This window comes from Hyalella azteca, unplaced genomic scaffold (assembly GCF_000764305.2).
Source record: "Hyalella azteca isolate HAZT.00-mixed unplaced genomic scaffold, Hazt_2.0.2 contig1310, whole genome shotgun sequence".
Lineage (NCBI taxonomy): Eukaryota > Metazoa > Arthropoda > Malacostraca > Amphipoda > Hyalellidae > Hyalella > Hyalella azteca.
The window spans coordinates 337509-359091 of NW_025931631.1; the positions used below are offsets into that span (position 1 = coordinate 337509).

General features: G+C 36.9%; 1 protein-coding gene across 2 annotated transcripts; it reads right to left on the minus strand.

Annotated features, from left to right (window-relative positions):
- Positions 1–783: 783 nt before the first annotated feature.
- LOC108670464 lies at positions 784–11008 on the minus strand. 2 transcript variants are annotated; one of them, XM_018157944.2, is made up of 8 exons: positions 10678–11008; positions 9800–10071; positions 7224–7350; positions 5665–5812; positions 4701–4970; positions 3637–3808; positions 2711–2880; positions 784–1226 (listed from the first exon to the last, which is right to left on the minus strand). In XM_018157944.2, the coding sequence occupies exons 1-8, from the start codon at positions 10785–10787 to the stop codon at positions 1029–1031; spliced, it is 1467 nt and encodes a 488-aa protein (XP_018013433.1). In that variant the 5' UTR covers positions 10788–11008; the 3' UTR covers positions 784–1028. The 2 variants fall into 2 exon arrangements, with proteins under 2 accessions (XP_018013433.1, XP_018013432.1); XM_018157943.2 differs by having other exon boundaries at positions 7224–7440.
- Between the last annotated feature and the right edge of the window lie 10575 nt (positions 11009–21583).

A 21583-nucleotide genomic window follows, 5' to 3' on the forward strand; every position in this document is an offset into this window, starting at 1 on the left:
TCTCTTCATGAAGCTTGAGACGTTATTAATTAAAACTCATATCTGAGACGTCATTAATGAAAACTCTTATAGAATAGAATTGCAGTGTCGGCATTGAAGAAATAGGCCCATGGCCTGTTGCCGATTCTTGAACTTTTCATGACTTGATTCACAAGGGATCCGGCCTTTGGAACCCGATCTTTCCATAACAGACGATTGATTGAGATAGCTGCTTGACTTACTGCCTGGTCCGTAATTTGCTAGGCATTTTAAGACTGAACATATGCTCCTGCATAGCTTCATCTAGTCTGTTTTTGAAGATGTTCATACTCGGAGCGTCAACGATGCTATCAGGGAGGCTGTCCCACATGTCGGTGACTCGAAGCGAGAAAATATGTTGTCGCGTGGATGTGTTCCAACGCTGTTTTTTTAGTTTATAGCCGTGGCCCCTGGTGTTGGTTCTTGTTTCAAATTCTAGTAATCCTTCGTGGACCTTGAATAAGCCATGAGTATACTTGTATGCTTCAATGAGGTCACCCCGCAGACGTCGATAATGGAGGCTTGGAAGCTTCATAATCTTTAATCTTTCTTATAGGACTTGCTTTTCAAGCCTGGAACTAACCTTGTTGCGCGTCTTTGAACAATCTCTATTAAATTTCTGTCCTTTTCAAATTTCGGTGACCACACGACGTTTCCAAACTCTAGGGTCGGGCGCACTACAGCAACAAACAACTGCTTCATCGCTTCTGCATCTATAGGAACTCGAAAGAGCGTCTGCTCAGTCCAAGTCGTTTATTGGCTTTCTTAACTTGACCTTCAATATGCTCAGAAAATTTCAACTCATTGTCGATATTAAATCCTAAATCTTATCTGAGACGTCATTAATTAAAACTCTTATATTTGACGTCATTAATTAAAACTCTTAACTGAGATGTCATTAATTAAAACTCTTATCTTTGACGTCATTAATTAAAACTCTTAACTGAGATGTCATTAATTAAAACTCTTTTCTTTGACGTCATTAATTAAAACTCTTATAATTAAGACGGTCATAATCGTAGCCGGTGCCAGGCGGTGACGGGGTAGTGGGTGTTGAGGGAGCGTCCCCAGTGGGACAGGGTGACTGGTCTGGGGCTGATAGACTCCCCCTGCACGAGGGGAGGGTGGTCGTAGGTACCCAGGTAGAGTAGGGGGCCTAGCACCAGCCTCCCTATCGTCACCTCGTGGATACTGCGACCGCAGTGAACCTTGCGGAGAAACGATATTTTTAATATAGAAAATAAGAGGATATTGTGACATTTAATATATAATAATAATCAATAATTATTTTTTAAGGAAAAAAAGGGTGCAGTTAACGTTTGAACCCATAATTAACACGTAATTAAATACATTATATTATATAGGGAAGTTAATGATATATATTATTCAGCAGGGCGAATGAAAACTTTATTAACTATTGTGTTTTGACCCATTTTATAAAACAGGAATATCTCATGGATACACAATAGGATTTTAAAGTTACTTATGATACATAACAAATTAGTATTTACTAATTTTTGCATATGAAAATGAATTTACGTTTTGGTAATTTTCAGATATAGGAACCCTGTAAATCTGTTCACAATGGCAGTATTCATAAATAATAAATTAAATTTATCTAAAGTTTTTGCACAGTTTTGGATAATACTTCATGTGAACTCTAACCGTTTTAACCCTTCTAATTTCGTCAACCCTCGTTACCTGGGCCTATACTTTCAAAAAAGTTAAGAGATCGTAAGTTCATCAGCCAATCATTGACGGCCTTTTAAGCCAAATCCACCAATCATAGACAAGAAAATAGAGCGTAAGTACTTACGTTTACTTAGCGAGTTTTGAAAGTAAAGGCACAGGCCTTTACATATAAATAGCATTGACGACGGTTAATTTATCCGAAGACAAAGTTAAGCTTCTATTTATTGACAACAACTCTTGTTTTCAAACCTGTGGGTAGCTGAAGTATCAGGTACGGTTAACGTACGTGGAATTCAAAGTGATAACATTTTTTGCTTCAAAACCTTAAGATAAGGTAATTAAAAACCGTAAGATAAGATAATTCAAACCTTAAGATAAGATAATTTAAACCTTATGATAAGACGATTCAAACCTTAAGATAAGATAATTCAAACCTTGTGATTAGACGATTCAAACCTTAAGATAAGATAATTCAAACCTTAAGATAAGATAATTCAAACCTTATGATAAGATAATTCAAACCTTATGATAAGACATTTCACAACGTTAAGATAATTCTTGTTTCAAAACCTCAAGCTAAGATAATTTAAGCCTTAAGATATATAACTCCTGCTTCAAAACCTTGAGATAAGATAATTCAAACCGTAAGATAATTCATGCTTCAAAAACCTTAAGATACGATAATGTAAACCTTAAGATAATCATTGCTTCAAAACCTTAAGATAAGATAACTTAAACCTTAAGAGAATTCATGCATCAAAACCTTAAGATAAGACAATTTAAACCTTAAGATAATTCTTGCTCCAAAACTTTAAGATAAGATAATATAAACCTTAAGATAAGATAATATGAACCTTAAGATAAACTTTTTTTCGCGACCTTACGATAAGATAATTGAAACCTTAAGATAAGATAATATAAACCTCACGATAATTCATGCTTCAAAACCTTAAGAAAAGATGGTATAAACTTAAGGAAATTCTTGCTTGAGAACCGTCACCTTGATGACGATGCACGCCCTGTGCTGCTCCTGCTTGGGGACGAAGAAGGTGTAGGACGCAGCGAAGTTTGGATCACACGTCAGCGGCATCGGCATCTTCGTCGTCACTTCTTTGCTCACTTTCTCGCCCGCGATCCAGAGCGCGATACTGCACCACACGTCCGTCCGGTCTGACGCGTCGAGCATTATTGATGTTATTTGATGTTGTTTTGAGACTTTAAATAATAATAATTAAAGGTTGTGTCCACTAAATATTCACCGCTGCACCACACGTCCGTCCGGTCTGACGCGTCGAGCATTAATGAAGTTATATGATGTTGATTTAAGACTTATAATAATAATAATTAAAGGTTATGTCCACTAAATATTCACCGCTGCACCGCACGTCCGTCCGGTCTGACGTGTCGAGCATTAATGATGTTATTAAAAGTTGTTGAGCTGTATTATCAATACATATACTCTACTGTAATGCGAGAAATTTCGACAACTTCTTAATGAGCAAACAAACAAAAGCACATTCAAGTCCCACACTCAAAACATGCAGGGGTCGTTGTCCAATCCCCTTAATCCATTTCTCGCCCTCCTAATCCATGGCAAACTGGGTCAGGATGACTCACACGAGAGCATAGCGTGCATCGCTATTATAGGACAAAGATCATTCGCTCATTCGCTCTGCATAAAGCACCAACTTCACGAGTGTCATGTAAAGTTAGCGCGTCAACAAATTCTAAAATAAGTCCTTTACCCTTTAATAAAAGATTTTTAGTAAATGCAAAAAAAAAATAATAAATTCACAATTCAAAAATTTACCTCAACCGGCATAACTCAACGTAAAATTGAGCATCAAAAGCTATTATATTAGCCACGTAAATTCTTTTAAAACATCTCATAAAAAGATAAAAATAAAATACATGAAATCACCTCACCTTTATCGTGCAAAGTCTTGGAAGCTTTTTTGGCGATCCAGTGGAAGTTTGGCTTGACGAGGCCGTGCGAGCGCAGCACCTTGAGCAGCAGCCCGCGGGTGCCCGTGCTGCGACTGCTGCTCACGCTGCTGCTGATCAGGCTCACCTCGAGACTGCCCAGCTCGTCGTGGATCTGGCAACGAGACAGGGTTAAGACATACTAATTGTTTGGAGGGTATGACATTGCCCAGCTCGTCGTGGATCTGGCAATGAGACAGGGTTATGATATAAGAATTATTTGGAGGGCATGAGACTGCCCAGCTCTTGGTGTGCTGGGCAGTCTCATACCAAACTGGCAACGAGACGGGGTTGGGACATACTAATTATTTGGGGGTGTGAGACTGCCAAGCTCGCCGTGGATCTGGCAACGAGACAGGGTTAAGACATACTAATTATTTGGAGGTTAGGAGACTGCCAGCTCGTAGTGGATCTGGCAGCAAATAAAATTTATTGAAAGCTTTCAAGACAAGCTGCAATTTTTTAGTGATCTATCTATTATATAATAATAAGAAAATAGTTGCATTACCTTCATTGTTAATTACTATCGAGTTTATTGAAATTGTTTAAAAGAATATTAATATAAATCTCTTTACTTATATGATAATGGTGATCCCGAAAATCAATTACCATGTTGTGCACAATCATTTTGTTTTATCATCGAAATGTGATTCCAATTATTGAAAATTCGGGACATTCGCTGCAACGAAAACTTTATAAACTAAAAATTAGTTGGTTTAAATTATTTCTTCCATAAACCTAATATGAGCAAAAATTTACCATCATGCTACATTTTATCTGAAAGCATTTTTAGCGCATTTTTTCATTTATGGAAACAAGGCGCTATGGTGCTCGTCATGTCCATCCGTCCGTGACTCCACGTCAGGACGGACGAGAAAATGCGCTCTCTGTCACTCACGCAGTGAGTACTGATCTATTTTTTACATAGATCGATTATTCATTCAGGGTCGATTATAAATTTTTAAAATAATCAATCCTGGTAGCGCATGATTCGCAGTTTTGTTTACCTTAGTGTGCCCGAAAAGCCCGATTATTCTAGGCAGGTTATTATCTTCAACCTTGAGGGGCACCAGCGCATGACCAATGGCTGAGTAGCGGGGATGGTCTCGACAGCCTGACCAGACCGTGACCAAGACCACATGATGGTTCTTTTTACCGCTGGGCTCGTCGGTGAGACTGGAGCTCGAGCTGAAGGACTTGATTGAAGAATTGGACTTGACGTGGTCATCAGCTCGGGACTTGGTGTGATGCTTCGAAAGCTTTACGGTCACTTCTCTCTGAACGGAATTGTTAAAAACTTATTGTTGTAAGTCATTAACTTTATTAACAAAAACGTTGAAAAGTTCACCATTCATATTTACTAAAAAAATACTTGGAATTTTGTATATAAGTCATTTGAAAAGTCTTAGTGAGAACAGAAGCTTTCTATGGAAATTTAGTCATAAGCATGAAGACTGTTTTAGATTCAAGGTAGTAGTTGTTGGTCGAAAAGTAAAATAATGGGTAGAGGTGCGTTGAAGATTTTTGTCAGTTTCTACTTGCAATATCTATTACGCAAGACTTCCTGAATAAAAATTTCTATTTTTCTACTATTATGACATTCATATATTTGAGTGAGCACCTCAAGAAGTTGAACCCCGGATTCAAATGTTTAAGAATTTTGCACCTTTTTTTTAAATTTCTTGCCATGTTTAAATTCAACGATAGACATTTACCGCAAATTAGTAAAGACAGCAATTAATGCAGACTAAAACTAGTACAGACTACAATTAATACAATCTATAACTAGGACAGACTACAATTAATACAGTCTATAACTAGGACAGACTTTAATTAATACAGTCTATAACTAGCACAGACTACAACTAGTATAGACTAGACAACTTTTATAGACTCTGAAACTGGTACAGACTACAACTAGTAAGACGACAACTACCAGAACTCAACGAGAAACAAGAAAGTATCACTTACCTGGACTGGTATCTCGGCGCCCTTAGCATTGGGCAGGAAGACCCAGTGGGCCTTGTATGATGTGTTCAAAACTTTCACTTCCACTGAAAGTCCGTCGCTTGACCCCACCCACGGCACGCCACGCAGCTGCGTTAGTAGGATGCTTGCTCTGGGGAAATTATATTCATTAGATTATTAGAATTCATAAATCTAATCCGTTATTATGGATTAGATTAAACTATTTATTTAAGATTAAATTTTTTCTGCCAAGGTAACGTTCTTGCAAAGTTTTTTTTGGTCAAGGTGGGATAGCCAAGCGGTTTTGAACACCAAAATTGTAGCAGCGAGTTGGGGGTTCGAGACGCGCAGCTAGCTGTGAAAATTCTGTGATGTTCCGAATCGGTACAGGCCTGATGGCCTCGTCTTCAATGCTTACTCTTTATATTATTGAGTTATTATTATTATTACTAATTATTATAAAAAGCTCTCGCTATTTAATAATAATGGAAACATAGTTGTTTATACTTCCTCCTAATGCCCCTCCGGTTTTTAGTTAATTGGTGTTCTTAAATTTTGCGAAAAATAAATGGAACATTACTATGTTGGATTTAATTAGAGGCTAAATTTTTTCTAATTTCCCGCACAAGTCAACGACTGAAGTCCAACAACAGGAATCAATGTTCTATGGTAAACATTTTCCGGGCTTAAAAATTATCTATAAAGCTTGAATGAAATGCTCGTAATGCACACCGTAGACTTTATAGAAATTATTTACAGGAAATCAAAAAGTCCATTGAAATTAAGCGTGTGTTGATGATTTATTTTATGAGCTTGCAAATATTTCCAGAGAGTTATTTTCGATAATTGGATTTATTAAATTTGATTTTTATGAAGTTTTAATGGAAAAAATAACGAATTTCAAATTCACGATACACGAATTTACTAAAAATTAATTTTGAGAACTTGAACTAAGAAAATTGTAATTAGCGTCGTAGGGTTTCACGAACTGACGACGAATTTCAGTTAATTTATGTAAATATCGTAAGTTCCCGGAGTGCCAGGTTAAATAAAATCAGCAAAAAATATTTGTATAAAATAAAAATGAGCCAGCAAATAATGACGCCTTAGGACACTACGTATTGTTTTTTCTTTCGAGACTTTTTGTCTCGATTTAATCATGGCAATGAATTTAAGTTAATTAGGAAAAATACCGTAAGTTCCACGAATGCCAGGTTAAATAAAATCAGCAAAAAATATATTTATAAAATAAAAATGAGCAAGTAATTGAAGTCGCCGTAGAATACTATTTATATGTTTTTTTCTTTCAGTCTAGTCATGAATTCTTTTCGATTCGAGAATGGTTTTGAATCTTCAATTATTTTTTAATAAAAACATGCTTTTCGAAAATGCGCCTATGTTTGAAAAATTTTTCAAAAATATTCCGGTAAATCCAATAATTCATTATAGTGTTCCTTAGGTTACGAGTCATAAAGAGACTTACGATAATTTTTAAATAATGACACGATAATTTTTAAATAAATAATAATAAAAAAATAATGATAATTTTAATAATGACTTACGATTTGTCATTAATTCGTCGGGTGCTGACGATGATAGACCCGAAGCACTCGTCGTAGGGGTCGTCAGGGCTCTTCCCTTGACGACTATCATCACCATCATCGTAGTCTTCAATATCATCGGTATTTTCTACGGGTATGATCATCTCTGTAATACCACTTGAGTCATCCCCTTCATCATCATCGCAATGATACAATAACTTCTGGCAATGATACTCCCCTGAAAATAAGTAGCAATTTAAGCGTGTGACAAGAGATGCACATGTTTCCTTTCTCTGTTAGTGGAGGCAAATTTACACTTTATTCCAGCACATATGTTTTCAATAACTTTTTATTGCTCATGCACACAAGTTATTGTCTGTATTTACATAGATATTCATACCTGAATTTTTAATAATAATTTTATCGCTAACTTATTTTACAGAGCAATTACAAATTGCACAGAAAAATAATTCATAAAAAAAGCTACTAAAAAATGATATTAGTGGAAAATATTAAAAAAACAGCTAAGCAATTTATTTATATGCAAAAGTCGAGTGATTTTTTCATATAACAGAATTTATAAAATATTTACGAACTTTTTAGTAAAAACTAGTCTTTTGCTCTGAAAATCATAAGCTAAATGAATGGTTGAGAAACTGAAGTTTTTCAGAGAGCAAGAAATATCTTGCTAAGATTACCGAGTATGAAACCGGCGAGAAAATTCGGCTGAAGATTTCAAGCAATCTTTAATTAATTTAATTAACACCATTCACAAGCGTTTCAAAATCATTATTGAATTGAATTTTAGCAAGTCATAAGGTAATTTTGTAAAGTACGCACGAAAATTTTCCAAATTATAAGGGTAATGATAATGATTGACTACGTGTACAATATAAAACACGCTATACAATGTAATGACAACTTTGATAAATGGTGAATTAAATGATAAATGCCATGATGAGTCGAAATAAGAATGCAACATTTCAATACTTTCAGGATTTATCATCTAAACATATACACCATTAATCAAAGGCGAATTCATACGCGTATTTTACAACCGAAAGAGATTCATGACTCCATCAACAAAAATTCATAATTAACATATTAATATCCGTACTAAATCAAAGTCGTAAAATAGAACGTTTCATTTAGCTACTGACCTTCTGTCTACAATATTCTCGTTTAAAAATTCATATATAAACTTAAAATAAATAGTTGATTGTCCTAAACGGCTGACCGGAAAACCTGTCAATATATAAAAGTGACCATCGAGAAGCGTTAGGTTAACCTGCTGGTTATACTCAATTATTAAGCAGCGTCAGGTTAACCTGCATGTTATGCATATGGTACAGAGGTCACTGTTTAATCTCGGAATCTAACAGGGTTTAAAGAAAATCAAATAGATTTTCTTATACTTATATTCTTATAATAAGATTCTTATATACAAATATGTGAGGAGCCAAATCGATCTAACGTAGGTACAAACGGAAATAAAAGTGATCCAACGTATAATATAGAGATGGAAGTTTAACATTACCTTCCATTTACAGCACACAATTAAATTTCACAGACATGATGAACAGTCTAAAGATGAATCAAACAGTATTAACGTAAAATACACACGAAAAACCGGATCAACTTATCTAAAAGATCAAATGATCTAAAAGAAAAAATAATCTAACAGAGCAAATGATCTAACAGATCGAATGGTCTAACTGATCAAATGATCTAACTGATCAAATGATCTGATAGATCAAATGATCTAACAGATCAAATGATGTAACAGATCAAATGATCTAACAGATCAAATGATGTAACAGATCAAATGATCTAACTGATCAAATGATCTAACTGATCAAATGATCTAACTGATCAAATGATCTAACTGATCAAATGATCTAACTGATCAAATGATCTAACCGATCAAATGACAGGATACTTAAAATGCAGTGTGCGTATATATAGAATGTACAGTGTGCGTATATATAGAATGTACAGTGTGCGCAGAAATCTAAGATATTTAACATATATACAATATACGTTGAAATCGAATAGATCTATTGTACATCACACGCAGAGAGCAAAGAGATTCAATATACAATAAAAAATCTAGCAAATTTAATGTAGCATAAACGAATTGAAATAATTTCCATTGAACTTACAACAAATTATCTTTGCTTCGTAATAGTTTACTTGCCACTATGATGCTTAGTTTTGCTTACTTCCTCGATGGCGACTTGTCGTCGGTTCAACATAAATCACTTTCAGAAGGCATATACATATACATATTAATTGGAAAAGGAATTGTAACCTACTTCGAAAATTATCATACGAGTTTTACCGTTCATTGCCTAAAAAATTCGAATCCAAGATGAATAGGTAATAAGAACGGGATATTGTTTACATAACCTATGCTAGACCAAAGCGAAAGAAAAAAAAAAGTATTCAAAGATCAGTCCGATAACCATAGACCAAGGTTGCATCAGAGACCTTCATTTCTATAGCCAAAGACCAAAGTTGTTTCAAAGAGCCTAATCTCTATAGCCAAAGACCAAAATTATTCCAAAATATAACATTGCTCATATATCTGTACTCACCATTAGAGTGATATTCTTGCTGAACTTCTTTACTGGCCATTTGGAGCGTGTCCCTCTCGCTGAAGCGCGTGCTGATTTTCACTTGTTCTTGGTGACGCTGGAGGGGCTTGACCAGCGCCATCATCTCCGTGTTGTTCTTGTCATCCTTCTGCCAGACAAGGCGTTCGCTCGAGTAGTAAGGCTTGGACAACGTAGGGCAGGGACCCGTGGGAGGCGGCGCGATGAAGGTGTTGTAGTTCGGGTCACCGTCTAAGGAGTCGTCCGAGTTAACTCTGATGAAGGAGAGCGGTGCGTGGGTGGTTAATTATCGCAGATATTCATAATAATTTTCGTTGAGATATATTGGCTAAAAAACTGCAGCGTTATTATCTGTAACCAGTGTTCCATTGGATTGGTTTGCGGTGTTCTAGGTAGTCTGCGGCTTTTGGCTCTAAGGCTGAGAGTAGTTTTTATTTGTTATCTGGACATTGGCTTCAGGACTTAATATAATAATAATAATAGCGGTTTCAGCATTTATTAGGCCGTAGGCCTGTCGCCGATTCTTAACATAGCAGAACATTCACAGTATTTTTCGGTCTCGAACTCGCAACTCACTGCTTCAATTCTGCTGCGCTTAACCGCCCGGCCTCCTTGCCGATTCTGACCAGAAACTGGCGCACAGAGCTGGGATCGAACCCGCGCCTCTCTGCTCCAATCCTGGTACTCTGAACTTTAACCACTAGGCCACCCTGCCTGCTTGATTATTATTTAAGAGTTAAATTTGTCGCCTACGACTGCGCCATCCGAAAGCAGTAGCAAAATCACTGGTGATTGCATAAGTTATAGGATAAGTTAGTATTATTATGACAGCACTAGTGACAGGATCAGTGTCAGCAGACCTGGATATCCTCCTGACAGCGGTGTTGAAGGAAGCTGCCACCAGCAGCTCCGTGGCTGTCAGCGGACGCGGCTGCTGACACCAGTACCAGCAGCACAGACAACTCCCCATCTCTTGCTGGTATTCCAGTATTTTGATTTATTTTCTATATTTTCCGCATCTATGCTATGCTGACGGTTCGTCAAGTTTATTTATTTTGAATGTAAAACTATTTTGTTATTGGATCCACCTAGCAATTATATTTAATATTCGTTTTAGCCATTGCTCGGATAATTATTAAGCGAACATTTTAAATGATATTTTTGTAGATACATGAAAAATTCTAAATGGGGTTCCAAATAAATTAATAGGTCCCTGGAAAATATTAATTAAATTACATCAATTCCCAATGAAACTCATGATTTTGTGTAAATTTTCGATCGCTTCTGTTCGTCTAGTCTTTGATCAATTGACCGCTTCAGCTTAAGCTAGAAATTGACCAAATTTGAACTAGTGGATCTTTATATAGATAGAATTAATACGAGCCTTTGAAAACATTTCGTATTACCAGCTTCTTCTGCAACAATTTTAATGATATCCGTCGTATTTGTCTGTTACCTGACAAAATTACTCATTCTGAAAAATGAATAAGTTGTAATGTCCAAATAAAAACACAGTTTCTTAGTGAACGGACGTGTATCACTAATTCTTCCTTTATCTGTCACCAGAAGATTCAGGACGACCCACGCAATGGCCAAAAGCACATTGATATTTGGACAAAAAGTCCCACTCATTTCTACGACTGAAAGGTCACTGCTCAGCTGGCAATCAGCGGCTGAAAATATTAATATTAATGTCGTGTTTCAGGTGCGCAGTTCCCTACCGGTGACCCCGCGGCGCGTGATTCTGGAATCAGACGGGCAAGGATGTCACAAGCATTGTCCAAAAGCGCATCGATATTTGGACAAAGATCTCCTCATTTCTATGAGTGAAAGGTCACCACTGCTCAGCTGGTAATCAGCGGCTGAACCGGGCCGTATTTTCAGGTGCGGTTGGCCGCCTAATTTACGTGCGGCGCGGTGGCATTACTCACCACCGCGGCCCACACCTGCGCCCTGGTATGACGTCACCCACCGTCTCATGACGCTCGGGCCCCTCATTGAAACTTGACAGGCGGACATTCGATCGTACGACAACAACATGGCAGAATTTGATCATTGGCAGAATTTGATCATTACACTTACACACAACAACATGGCAGAATTTGATCATTGGCAGAATTTGATCATTGGCAGAAACAGCACGCAGACTAGTCACAGCACGCAGACTAGTCACAGCACGCAGACTAGTCACAGCACGCAGACTAGTCACAGCACGCAGACTAGTCACAGCGCGCAGACTAGTCACAGCGCGCAGACTAGTCACATCACGCAGACTATTCACAGCGCGCAGACTAGTCACAGCACGCAGACTAGACACAGCGCGCAGACTAGTCACAGCACGCAGACTATTCACAGCACGCAGACTAGTCACAGCACGCAGACTAATCACAGCACGCAGACTATTCACAGCGCGCAGACTAGTCACATCACGCAGACTATTCACAGCACGCAGACTAGTCGCCGCACGCAGACTAGTAGCAGCACGCAGACTAGTCGCTGAACGCAGACTAGTAGCAGCCTGTTGATAGGGAATACTAAACTAGTTAAACACCCGCGCTAGCTAATAAACATTGACTAGTTCAAAATACAAATTCTATTCAGCCGCAAAATTCATGTCACTTGATCACATGCATGAGTCATTGCATTCAGATCCACGTGTCACGGCCCGGCATGCAAATGACTAGGATTAGAATTTAAAAGTTTAATCCTTGCATCGGTCTCCTCCTATTGTTCACTGGAATTATTTTTCGGGAAATTTTTCATTTATTATAACAAACTTATAGTTGTCGCAAAAAATTTTGAGCCCGATATTTTTCACTCTGTTTTATGCATTTTGAACATTTTTTTCTCTCCTTAGTAAGACCAAAGAAAATATGAGCTCAGCGTACATTTAGAACAATGATAACGAATAGGTGTGGTAAAATTTATGCTTCTATATATACACGTCCGTCGGTCTAATGACTCTTACGCAATACGTGCTTTAGAATTTTTTCAGCAAAATAAATTGGTGAAGAAATTCATCGTTGTAAAATTACAACGAAAGCTTTTAAAGAAATCTCTTTGAATAAAATTCTGTTTTCAACACACTGATCATTTTTCCGGTCAAATTCTTTTAACGTATATTAATCAATTAGCGCTCAAACAAGCGTATATGTACTTGCATATATATGTAGACAGTAGACTATTATATGTATGTTGACCATTAACAAACTAATTTATAAAACGACCACTTCTAGGTCAAAAGATTACCTAAAAATTAAGTGGGGCCAATTTTTTCGTAATATAATTATTTTGAGGATTATAGATTGACAAACTCGTATATACGGTTACTGTTTGTAGTTCTATTGATGCATCGGATAACCGAAATATTCAAAGACCATCAATAGTGATGCCCTCAACATTTTTTTTATTATTCAACTTTGTAATTTATATAAATTATTTTTTTATTCAGGAATAACAAAGCACCGGTGAAGCTTAAATTACGCCGAGTTTCAGACATAAAAGTATACATAAGTCGTAAAATCAACACAAAAAATTAATTAGAATTAATTAGAATTAGAACTCTAAATAATTGTAATTAAAATAACTATCTTTCTAAATGTGCGCTACAGAGGAAAACACGAAAATAATTACGAATAAGTGTGAAAAATCATATTGAACTGTGAATTTTCGCCCGATTCAAAGGTATCATCAAAACATGCCCTAGTCTTAGCCACATATATAGACACCACTTGCACATATCGGAAGAACCGACAATCATGCTAAGCATTTTCTGATGTATCATTTCTCGTTACCATCAAATGATCTGCATTTCAAACGTAAAATATTCACAAAATTCACATCTTGCCTTCACAAACACCCGCGTGTAAGGGTTGCACTGCACTGACTGCTGGTGAGAGCAGCAGGGTTAGTGTAGAAGACACAGCTGCACGCAACACTTGTAGCAAATATCCAATGTGTGATCTGTGTCGTGGTTAGCTGCTGGCCCTCATGCTTCAGTTAGGGAAGTGCGTGAGATGCCGAAGCACTTTATTCGCCATAAACGGCAAACTCTTCACTTTATTCGCTATTCACGAGACACTATACACTTTGTTCGCTATACACGGCACACTCTACACTTTATTCGCTATATACGACACACACTACACTTCATTCGCTATACACGGCACACTCTACACTTTATTCGCCATACACGACATACTCTACACTTTATTCGCTATACACGGCATACTCTAGCTACACCTTATTCGCTATATACGACACACTATACACTTTATTCGCTATACGCGGCGCACTCTATACACTTTATACGCTATACACGGCACACTCTATACTTAATTCGCTATACACGACACACTCTACACTTTATTCGCTATACATGGCACACTCTGTACACTTTATTCACTATACACGACACACTCTACACTTAACTCGCTATACACGGCCACTCTAAACTTTATTCGCCATACACGACACACTCAACACTTTATTCGCTATATATGACACACTCTATACTTTATTTGTGCATTTTTATTGGTTTAACATAGGTCGAGTTGATACTTTTTCAATCAATAAGAAATTAGTAACTAAAAGTAATGGGCTGGTGGAAGCCTCGAAACAAATTCAAAATATAGATGGAAAGTGAATCAAAACATGTACGGATGCAAAGTATATCTCCGTCAATCCCAGGGATTGTGTGGGAGTATCGTGAATGAAATGGAAGAGTTTCATCAATCAACTCAGCCTATTTATCGTTGATCCAAGACCCGTAATGGTTCACAGTTTATAAAAGGAGTTGGTGACTAAAGTCTGCAACTTTCTTTTGAAGGTTAAAGTTTTCGTGACTTCTTTTTGGTGATTGTAATCGCTTCAGTTCTTCTTCAAGTCGCCAAACCAGCCAAATTTCTACACCAGAATTTCTTGCGCTTTAAACAATGACGTCGGGACAAAACTTTAGCATAATGAAGTCCATTTCTAAATGTTGCAAAAGATAACTTTGGCAAGATTATGTAACTTGGCCCCGGAATATTCACGTAAGTCACGCGGGTACTCATGTTATGTGCATGTACGGCGCTCTAATGCACGATCGAACCCAAACCACACTGCACAATTTACATTGTGACAAGTGAGATTACAAGATTTTCATTTTTCAATTCAATCTAAATTCTCTTGTGGCCAATTTTCCCGTCTTCTTTAAGTTTTCGTCTTAAAAGAAAAAAACTGGAAGGCCTGCTGCTGCTCGCCCCCTCATTAGTCTTCCAACAGCAGACTATCTACTGACCTGGCCCAGGGCACACCTAATACGCTTGGCTAATGGCTACCGCTTTACTCCACCTGCCACACGCGCTTATGTGAGACGGTCGTCGGTCTGGCGGAGCATTATACGTGTATACGGTCCCCGAGTCTACTACCTGGAGGCCCTCATTGTATTTCGAAGTTCGACCTACCAACGATTCCAGGTACGGGAAATGGTTGGCCACTTGATTCCTTGCCTTCTGCCAATTCTATTTTTGGGACTCTAAAGAACCCAATTCCGTCATCTTGTATCTACACTTTTTGGCCTCGCCATCCGTTAGTGTATTGAAATTAATTGTTCAAATAGTATTAATCTCAACTTAATGTTCCTCTAAATCTTACTCCGTGCTATTCAATTTACCTTTCGATCATTTACACTTTTACAGGGAACCTGCGAGGGGCGAGGAGATCGGGGATGGTCGGCTGAGCTCTGGATTGGTTGATTTGTTTAGCCATTCTCTCGCCGAACAAAGAATACAATTAGCCATTCCACTTTGCTTGCACCACATGTTAGAGGTTATGAAATAGATTCCTAGCAGCATTCCCGATTTCATTTAGATTCTTTACGGCTTCACGACCATGAGATTTACACCGGCCGCAAATCCGGCCGTAAATTTGTCCGAGACGTGCGAACGAAGGCAGAATCGAAAAAAATTGTTACGAATGGGAGGTTCGGTATTTATATACAATGTTTCGTTCAAATCTGTTCGGAATATCAGAAGAAATTTTTTATTCACTGCAAATTTAAGCACAATACTCGATTCGGGTTCGACCGAAACACTAGACGTAAAAGAAGTTATTGGTTTTATCTTATGGGAACGTGGAACAATTTATATGGAATTTAAGCAATATTGGAATAAACGCATCTAATTGAAATATTTTAATGTGACTTCAACTAGACAATTGCTAATATACTTGTTGGCTACTTGGTTTTCATCATCAAAGTTGTTGCTAATAACCATCTGCATCGAGGATGGGCGGAGTTTCCTATTTGAAATTAGGAAGAGAAATTACAGGCTTGCCACTGAGTGTGCCAAAAGCAAACTTATTGAATGTTATCGATTGATTTACATAGTCTAAAATAATGAGCCAGTTATAGTACTCACTGTTTGGTTTCAATCGAGTTCAAAAATTCTTACTTCTTTATAGCTCAACACAATAGACTGATAATGATGCTTTCTATTGGCAATTCTGATGCCGCATCCCGACCAATCATATGTCGACACGCGACTTCAATGTGCGCATGCAAGGGACGCCGGCAAAGTCCTTCATGTCGTCAAAATAGTCATACTGCGCATCGCCACCGTCTAGGGTAGACGCAATGAATTTTTTCCATAGAATGATGTGTTATACTGTGAGGTGCAGATTGGTGACCAGTGGAAACGATGAAATTTTTGTATAAATGTGATGAGTGCGTGGATAACCATAAGTTATCGAATAATTGCCGCTTTTGGCGAGTAACCTACGTAAAGTATTCCCTCCTACTAGTCCTAGGCTAACTTGCTAAGCTCCTACAGAGGCTACGGTCTGAGTACAGTAGCTGGACATAATCTTAGCCGTGTTTTGAACCCTCCATGACTGTGTTCAAGAACTGAGTGGTAAAGGTGTACCTATAATGCTTAATGTCATTGCGTATACGGTATACAGGACACAGGTCTGTGTCGAAACCTGTTGCGAATCATAATTATTATAATGGGTTTACCAACAGCCTAACAGGCGAACAAACCATTGTCGTATGGACGAGCTTTAGGCCAGTTCTGCACTCTGCTTGAGCCTTGTCCACAAGCAGAGTCTGCAGAGCTAACTGTTGACTGTCTAAAATTTGTGCCATTCGTGCACCGAATGAAACAAAGGAAGCTCAGATGATAGCTACCTACGTCATCTTGTATAACAACACATTGAACACAATTGTTGCATTCAGGCTTTCAGCTTCTTAGTTGTAATGGAAGTGAGTGAAAAAAACTTGCATAGGCCCTATCTAGTACGCCCTATATGATATACCTAACGTATCTTAAAGAAACTTGTCAGTGTCTGCTCTAAAAGTTAATTTTTACAGCAAGCTTTTGCAAATATCATGCCTTTCTATTATATAAAATTGCACTCTTTTTTGCCAGCATAATAGTGAATGCCACGCTGTAGCTGTTTACTTCAAACCTGTAGAAACACAGGGTTAATGTGTATATTTATTATTTAAGTAATTTGACATTTTGACTGACAGAAATGATTGTAAAAGATTGCTGCAAAAGAAAACAAGGTACTGAACTGGTATTCTGGTAAGGTTGTAAATTATATTTTAAAGGCACTGAATGGAAGCAGTGTAGATTGACCATGACTTGGGACTGTCTTTGGGCTAGTCATAGCCATAATCTGGGACTGGAAGTCATTCACTTAAGGCTGAGTTAAGGTAGCAAATAACTTCTTTGGGTTGTCAATTTGCTATAGCGTTCCTTATTGTTTTTTTCATACCTAGGTAAGGCTAGGTTGGCAAGCACTACTTTCAATAATAAGTTAAGCAATTAACTTGAATATAATAACCAAATATAGTATCAAGTGGAATAATAGATGGAAATAGGCTTGAATCTACTCAAATGCCTGAAGGACCCACTCCGACAGAGGTAGAAAATGACTACATGCTCCAGTCCTCAATCATATTCTTATACATATAGTAATTTTAGTTTATAACTAAAGATGAATTATTTGCAGAGAAATGGTAGTAAATTTTTGATAGATAATAGGTCATAATCAGTTGCTACCCAAGTCAAAACAAGGCATTAGGTACTTCATAAGTTAATAGCAGCTTTGCATTGTTCAAATGGGTCATATCTTCCCATATATATAATGTAACTCAATGTTGGATGACCTAAAACTAAATTATTTTATCATTTTTAAATTTTAGTGTATAGCATAACACCAAATTATTTTGAAAACATATTGAATGGTAGAAGATGTTGAGCGTATACAGAGATAGCAAAATAATCTGTTGATACTGAGAGTTGAGAGGAACAATAATTTTTAACGAATTAAAATTAAGAGACTAAATTCAAGCAATGAACTCCTTCACCTTCATTATGAGAAAAATTCTAGCAAAGATTGAAGAGAATAGTTACCAAAGAAGAGAGAATAGTTATAGTTGAAGAGAATAGTTAATAGGTATAGTATTTATTATATATATATAGTTTTATATAGTTTATAAAGTATATATAACTATATACTTATATATAGTTTTATATATATAATATATATATTATAGGTACTTATATCATTAGTCTGCTTATATCGCAAGTTCACAAGGAATTTAAAAGCAAAGAAAACGCCAAGAAAATTCACCATATTGATATTGAAAACGTTCGGAGTCCAGCTCCATCATCAGTTCGACTATACTAAAAATGAATAAAATCACTTTAAAAGTCGAAATTCAAAGACAGACATAAAACCTAAATCCAATATATACCTAACCTATCCAATATATACCTAATAAAACCTAAATCCAATTCCAATATCGATATGGTGAATTTTCTTGGCGTTTTCTTTGCTTTTAAATTCCTTATATATTATACTATAGTTTATAGTTTAATTGTAATTGTTTTGTTTCTAGTTATAAATTCACATATTTAATGATTGAAATGAAGTATTTTAATTAGAATACTCATATCAGAGTGGAAAATCTTTCTAAATGCCATAAGATCAATGCAATCTCAACCATCCCGTCTTATATAAGCTAGAGTAACACATTTAAATTGTATAATGTAATTAACATATAACAAATAGTCAAATAGTTTGTCAAAGACTACTTATAGCCTTATAGGAATTAGCTAACCTGCTTGCTATGTACAATGTATTGCAACACTTGATACCTCTGTACAAAAAACATACAATTCATTGGAACCTAATACACAAAGGTAGCAGGTTTATATTCCAATTTGTCATAGTACATTTATACTAAACCATGAGTAGTACCTCAAAATAAATTAGACTGCCACTCAATATATTTAACACTTTGACTGCGATTTGCAAAATAACCTGTATTCCAGTTATGTGACTCATTCAAACTTGAATAACTTTAGTTACAGACAAGGCAGCAAGATAAGGGCTAGTGCGCTGCTCTTGTCTGAGCGAGTTCTACAAACTTCTGACATAAAAACTGTGAGCCTCTATTGGTGCATGTAGCCTGGGATGGAAACTTTCATCTCTCTAGGCAACGTGCGCCATATGAGGTACACGGCATTTATTATTCAACTACAATAAAAAATTTGCATCACCCGGGTACTAACGCTTGAAAAAAAATATTTTCTGAGCAAATGAAATTGGATTGTCACTGCAATAATCAAACTACAAATCATTCTGGGGTAAAATGCTGCTAAATGGGAAATTTATAATTCATTTAGACGATGTCTTACAAAACTGCTCTAAGCAAAGCATGAAGTGGTACTGACAACTGTTCAAGTTATTGGCAAAAACTGTAGCAAATGTCTGGGTGCTTGGTGATCAGTTCTATAGTCAGTAATAATCTATGTGAATTGCTGAAGTCGTTGAAGATTACTGAATGCGACAGGCCACATCAGGCCTACATTTCAGCGCCGACATCATTATGTCATCATTATGAATGTATTTTCACTAGTAATAGGTCAGACACATGAAGAAATGTTTCTATAACCAAATCACAATGATTTATATTTTGGCATTCCAGTTCTAAAGTATTTGAAGCTGAGGAGTTCTGTGTGAGCTTAGGTAACTTTCCAATGACTAATACCTATTTTTCTACTACTATAATCCATGCTGATACCGAAAAAATGATTTTCAACACATTGGAACAGGATAACCCCCTTTATTTAATACTTTTATTTTTTTTTTGTACCCACTCATTATTTCAGGCTAGATTTGTAACTACTAAGATTCTTATGATTTGATTGCACGACGTTCATATAGGTTTTTGAAAACATTGTCAATTATCTATCATATTTTTCACAAATTTATAATCTTGCTGATATTTTAAAGAGCTTTTTTTTAAAAACTAAATTTTTTAAGCGTGCACCATATATGGCGCATGTTGCAGTTTGGGACATGCACGTGTGTACCATATATGGCGCATGTCGCAGTCAAAGTGTTAAATATATAAAAAGAATCAGAAAAATTGAAAAAATCATGATTTTTTATAGAAAAAATTAAACGATTAAATCACATATTTTACTCATTCAATCACTGCCAACCCTGATGAGCTATGCACTGAAGTCTCAGCATCTGACCTTTCCTCATGAAAGAAGATAGGCTTGGAAATTGTGCAAATAACTGTCAAGGCTTGCATGGGAAACCGACAAAAATTAAGCTTTATATAGGGAAAAGCCTGATGTTATATGTTTCTGTAAGACTTGGTAAGAGTGCACATTGGTTGTTTTTTTCTCGGTTATAAGAGTGCGCATTGGTTGGCCCTCTTATGTTGGTTATTATGCAGTGTGGTCACACTGAGAAAATGCCTTAAGGGGTGGCATGGCAATTTTAGTTCGGAGAGATCTTCAACAGCAACAGTTTGATATTCCGGTATTTCCAGGAGGTTCCAATCTTGAATTTCAGTCTTTAAAGATCAACACAGCACTAGGATGGATTGCTATTGGTAACCTTTATAAGACAGGTAATAATATAGCTTATGAAGTCAATTTGTATCTATCCCAAATTGGTGATAAACAAGGCTGTTGGAGATTTCAATGCTCATTCTCCTCTGTGGTATGCTAGAAGCAGGTCTAATGTTACTGGAAGAAAAGGAAAAAAGGAAAAGAATCGGCGACAGGCCACATCAGGGCTACACTTCAGTGCCGAGATCAATATGTTATGTATGTTATGTTATAGAAGCAGCTATATAGGTCTCTCTCACATGTCTCTTAAATTATGGTATCTTTCCCCACATACGTACATAAGACAATCAATGCAGTACTCCATCTTGTTTGGATCTGGCCATTCTGACTTCAAATCTGTCTACCCAAGCCATCTTGACATAAGGACCAGATCAGGGAATCATTTAGTCATTTGCTGCAAAATTGGCATTAAAATAGTTAAGTCTCCAGAAAAAACACCTGTTGGGTGGAAACTTTGCCAAGCTAACTAGCCAGGTTATTTGCAACTCCTTGATGAGAAACTGGTTCTGTCTGGGTATGATCTTGCAGATGCTAAGAATGCCCATAATTATTTCTTAAATTCCATGTTGAACGATGCCTTTTTTCAGTGCCCTGATGCTCTGAACAAATACACTGTTGCTCCTCTACTCTTTAGTGGGATGTAGAATGCTCTAGGGCTTTAGCTCTAATATGCAAAGCAACAGGCAAGTTGTGGCACTTGCCTACTCCAGTAATAGGTCAGTTTGACTCACAAATGGGGCAAGTGAGTAAAAAACGTGCATGGCTGTTTGGATGCAGTTGACTCATCTTAGTGGGTCATCCAGACCCACCCATTTCTCTCTGTGAATCCTTGTTTTTCTTTTCA

Bases quoted from the DNA above. Each gene is read 5' to 3' on its own strand.
- LOC108670464 (XM_018157943.2), bottom strand. From the start codon at position 10,787: ATGGGGAGTTGTCTGTGCTGCTGGTACTGGTGTCAGCAGCCGCGTCCG. The intron at 10,072-10,677 runs GTCTGCTGACAC...CTCCTTCATCAG, and splicing joins GCTGTCAGGAGGATATCCAG to AGTTAACTCGGACGACTCCT. The intron at 2,881-3,636 runs GTGAGGTGATTT...TCGACGCGTCAG, and splicing joins CAAGACTTTGCACGATAAAG to ACCGGACGGACGTGTGGTGC.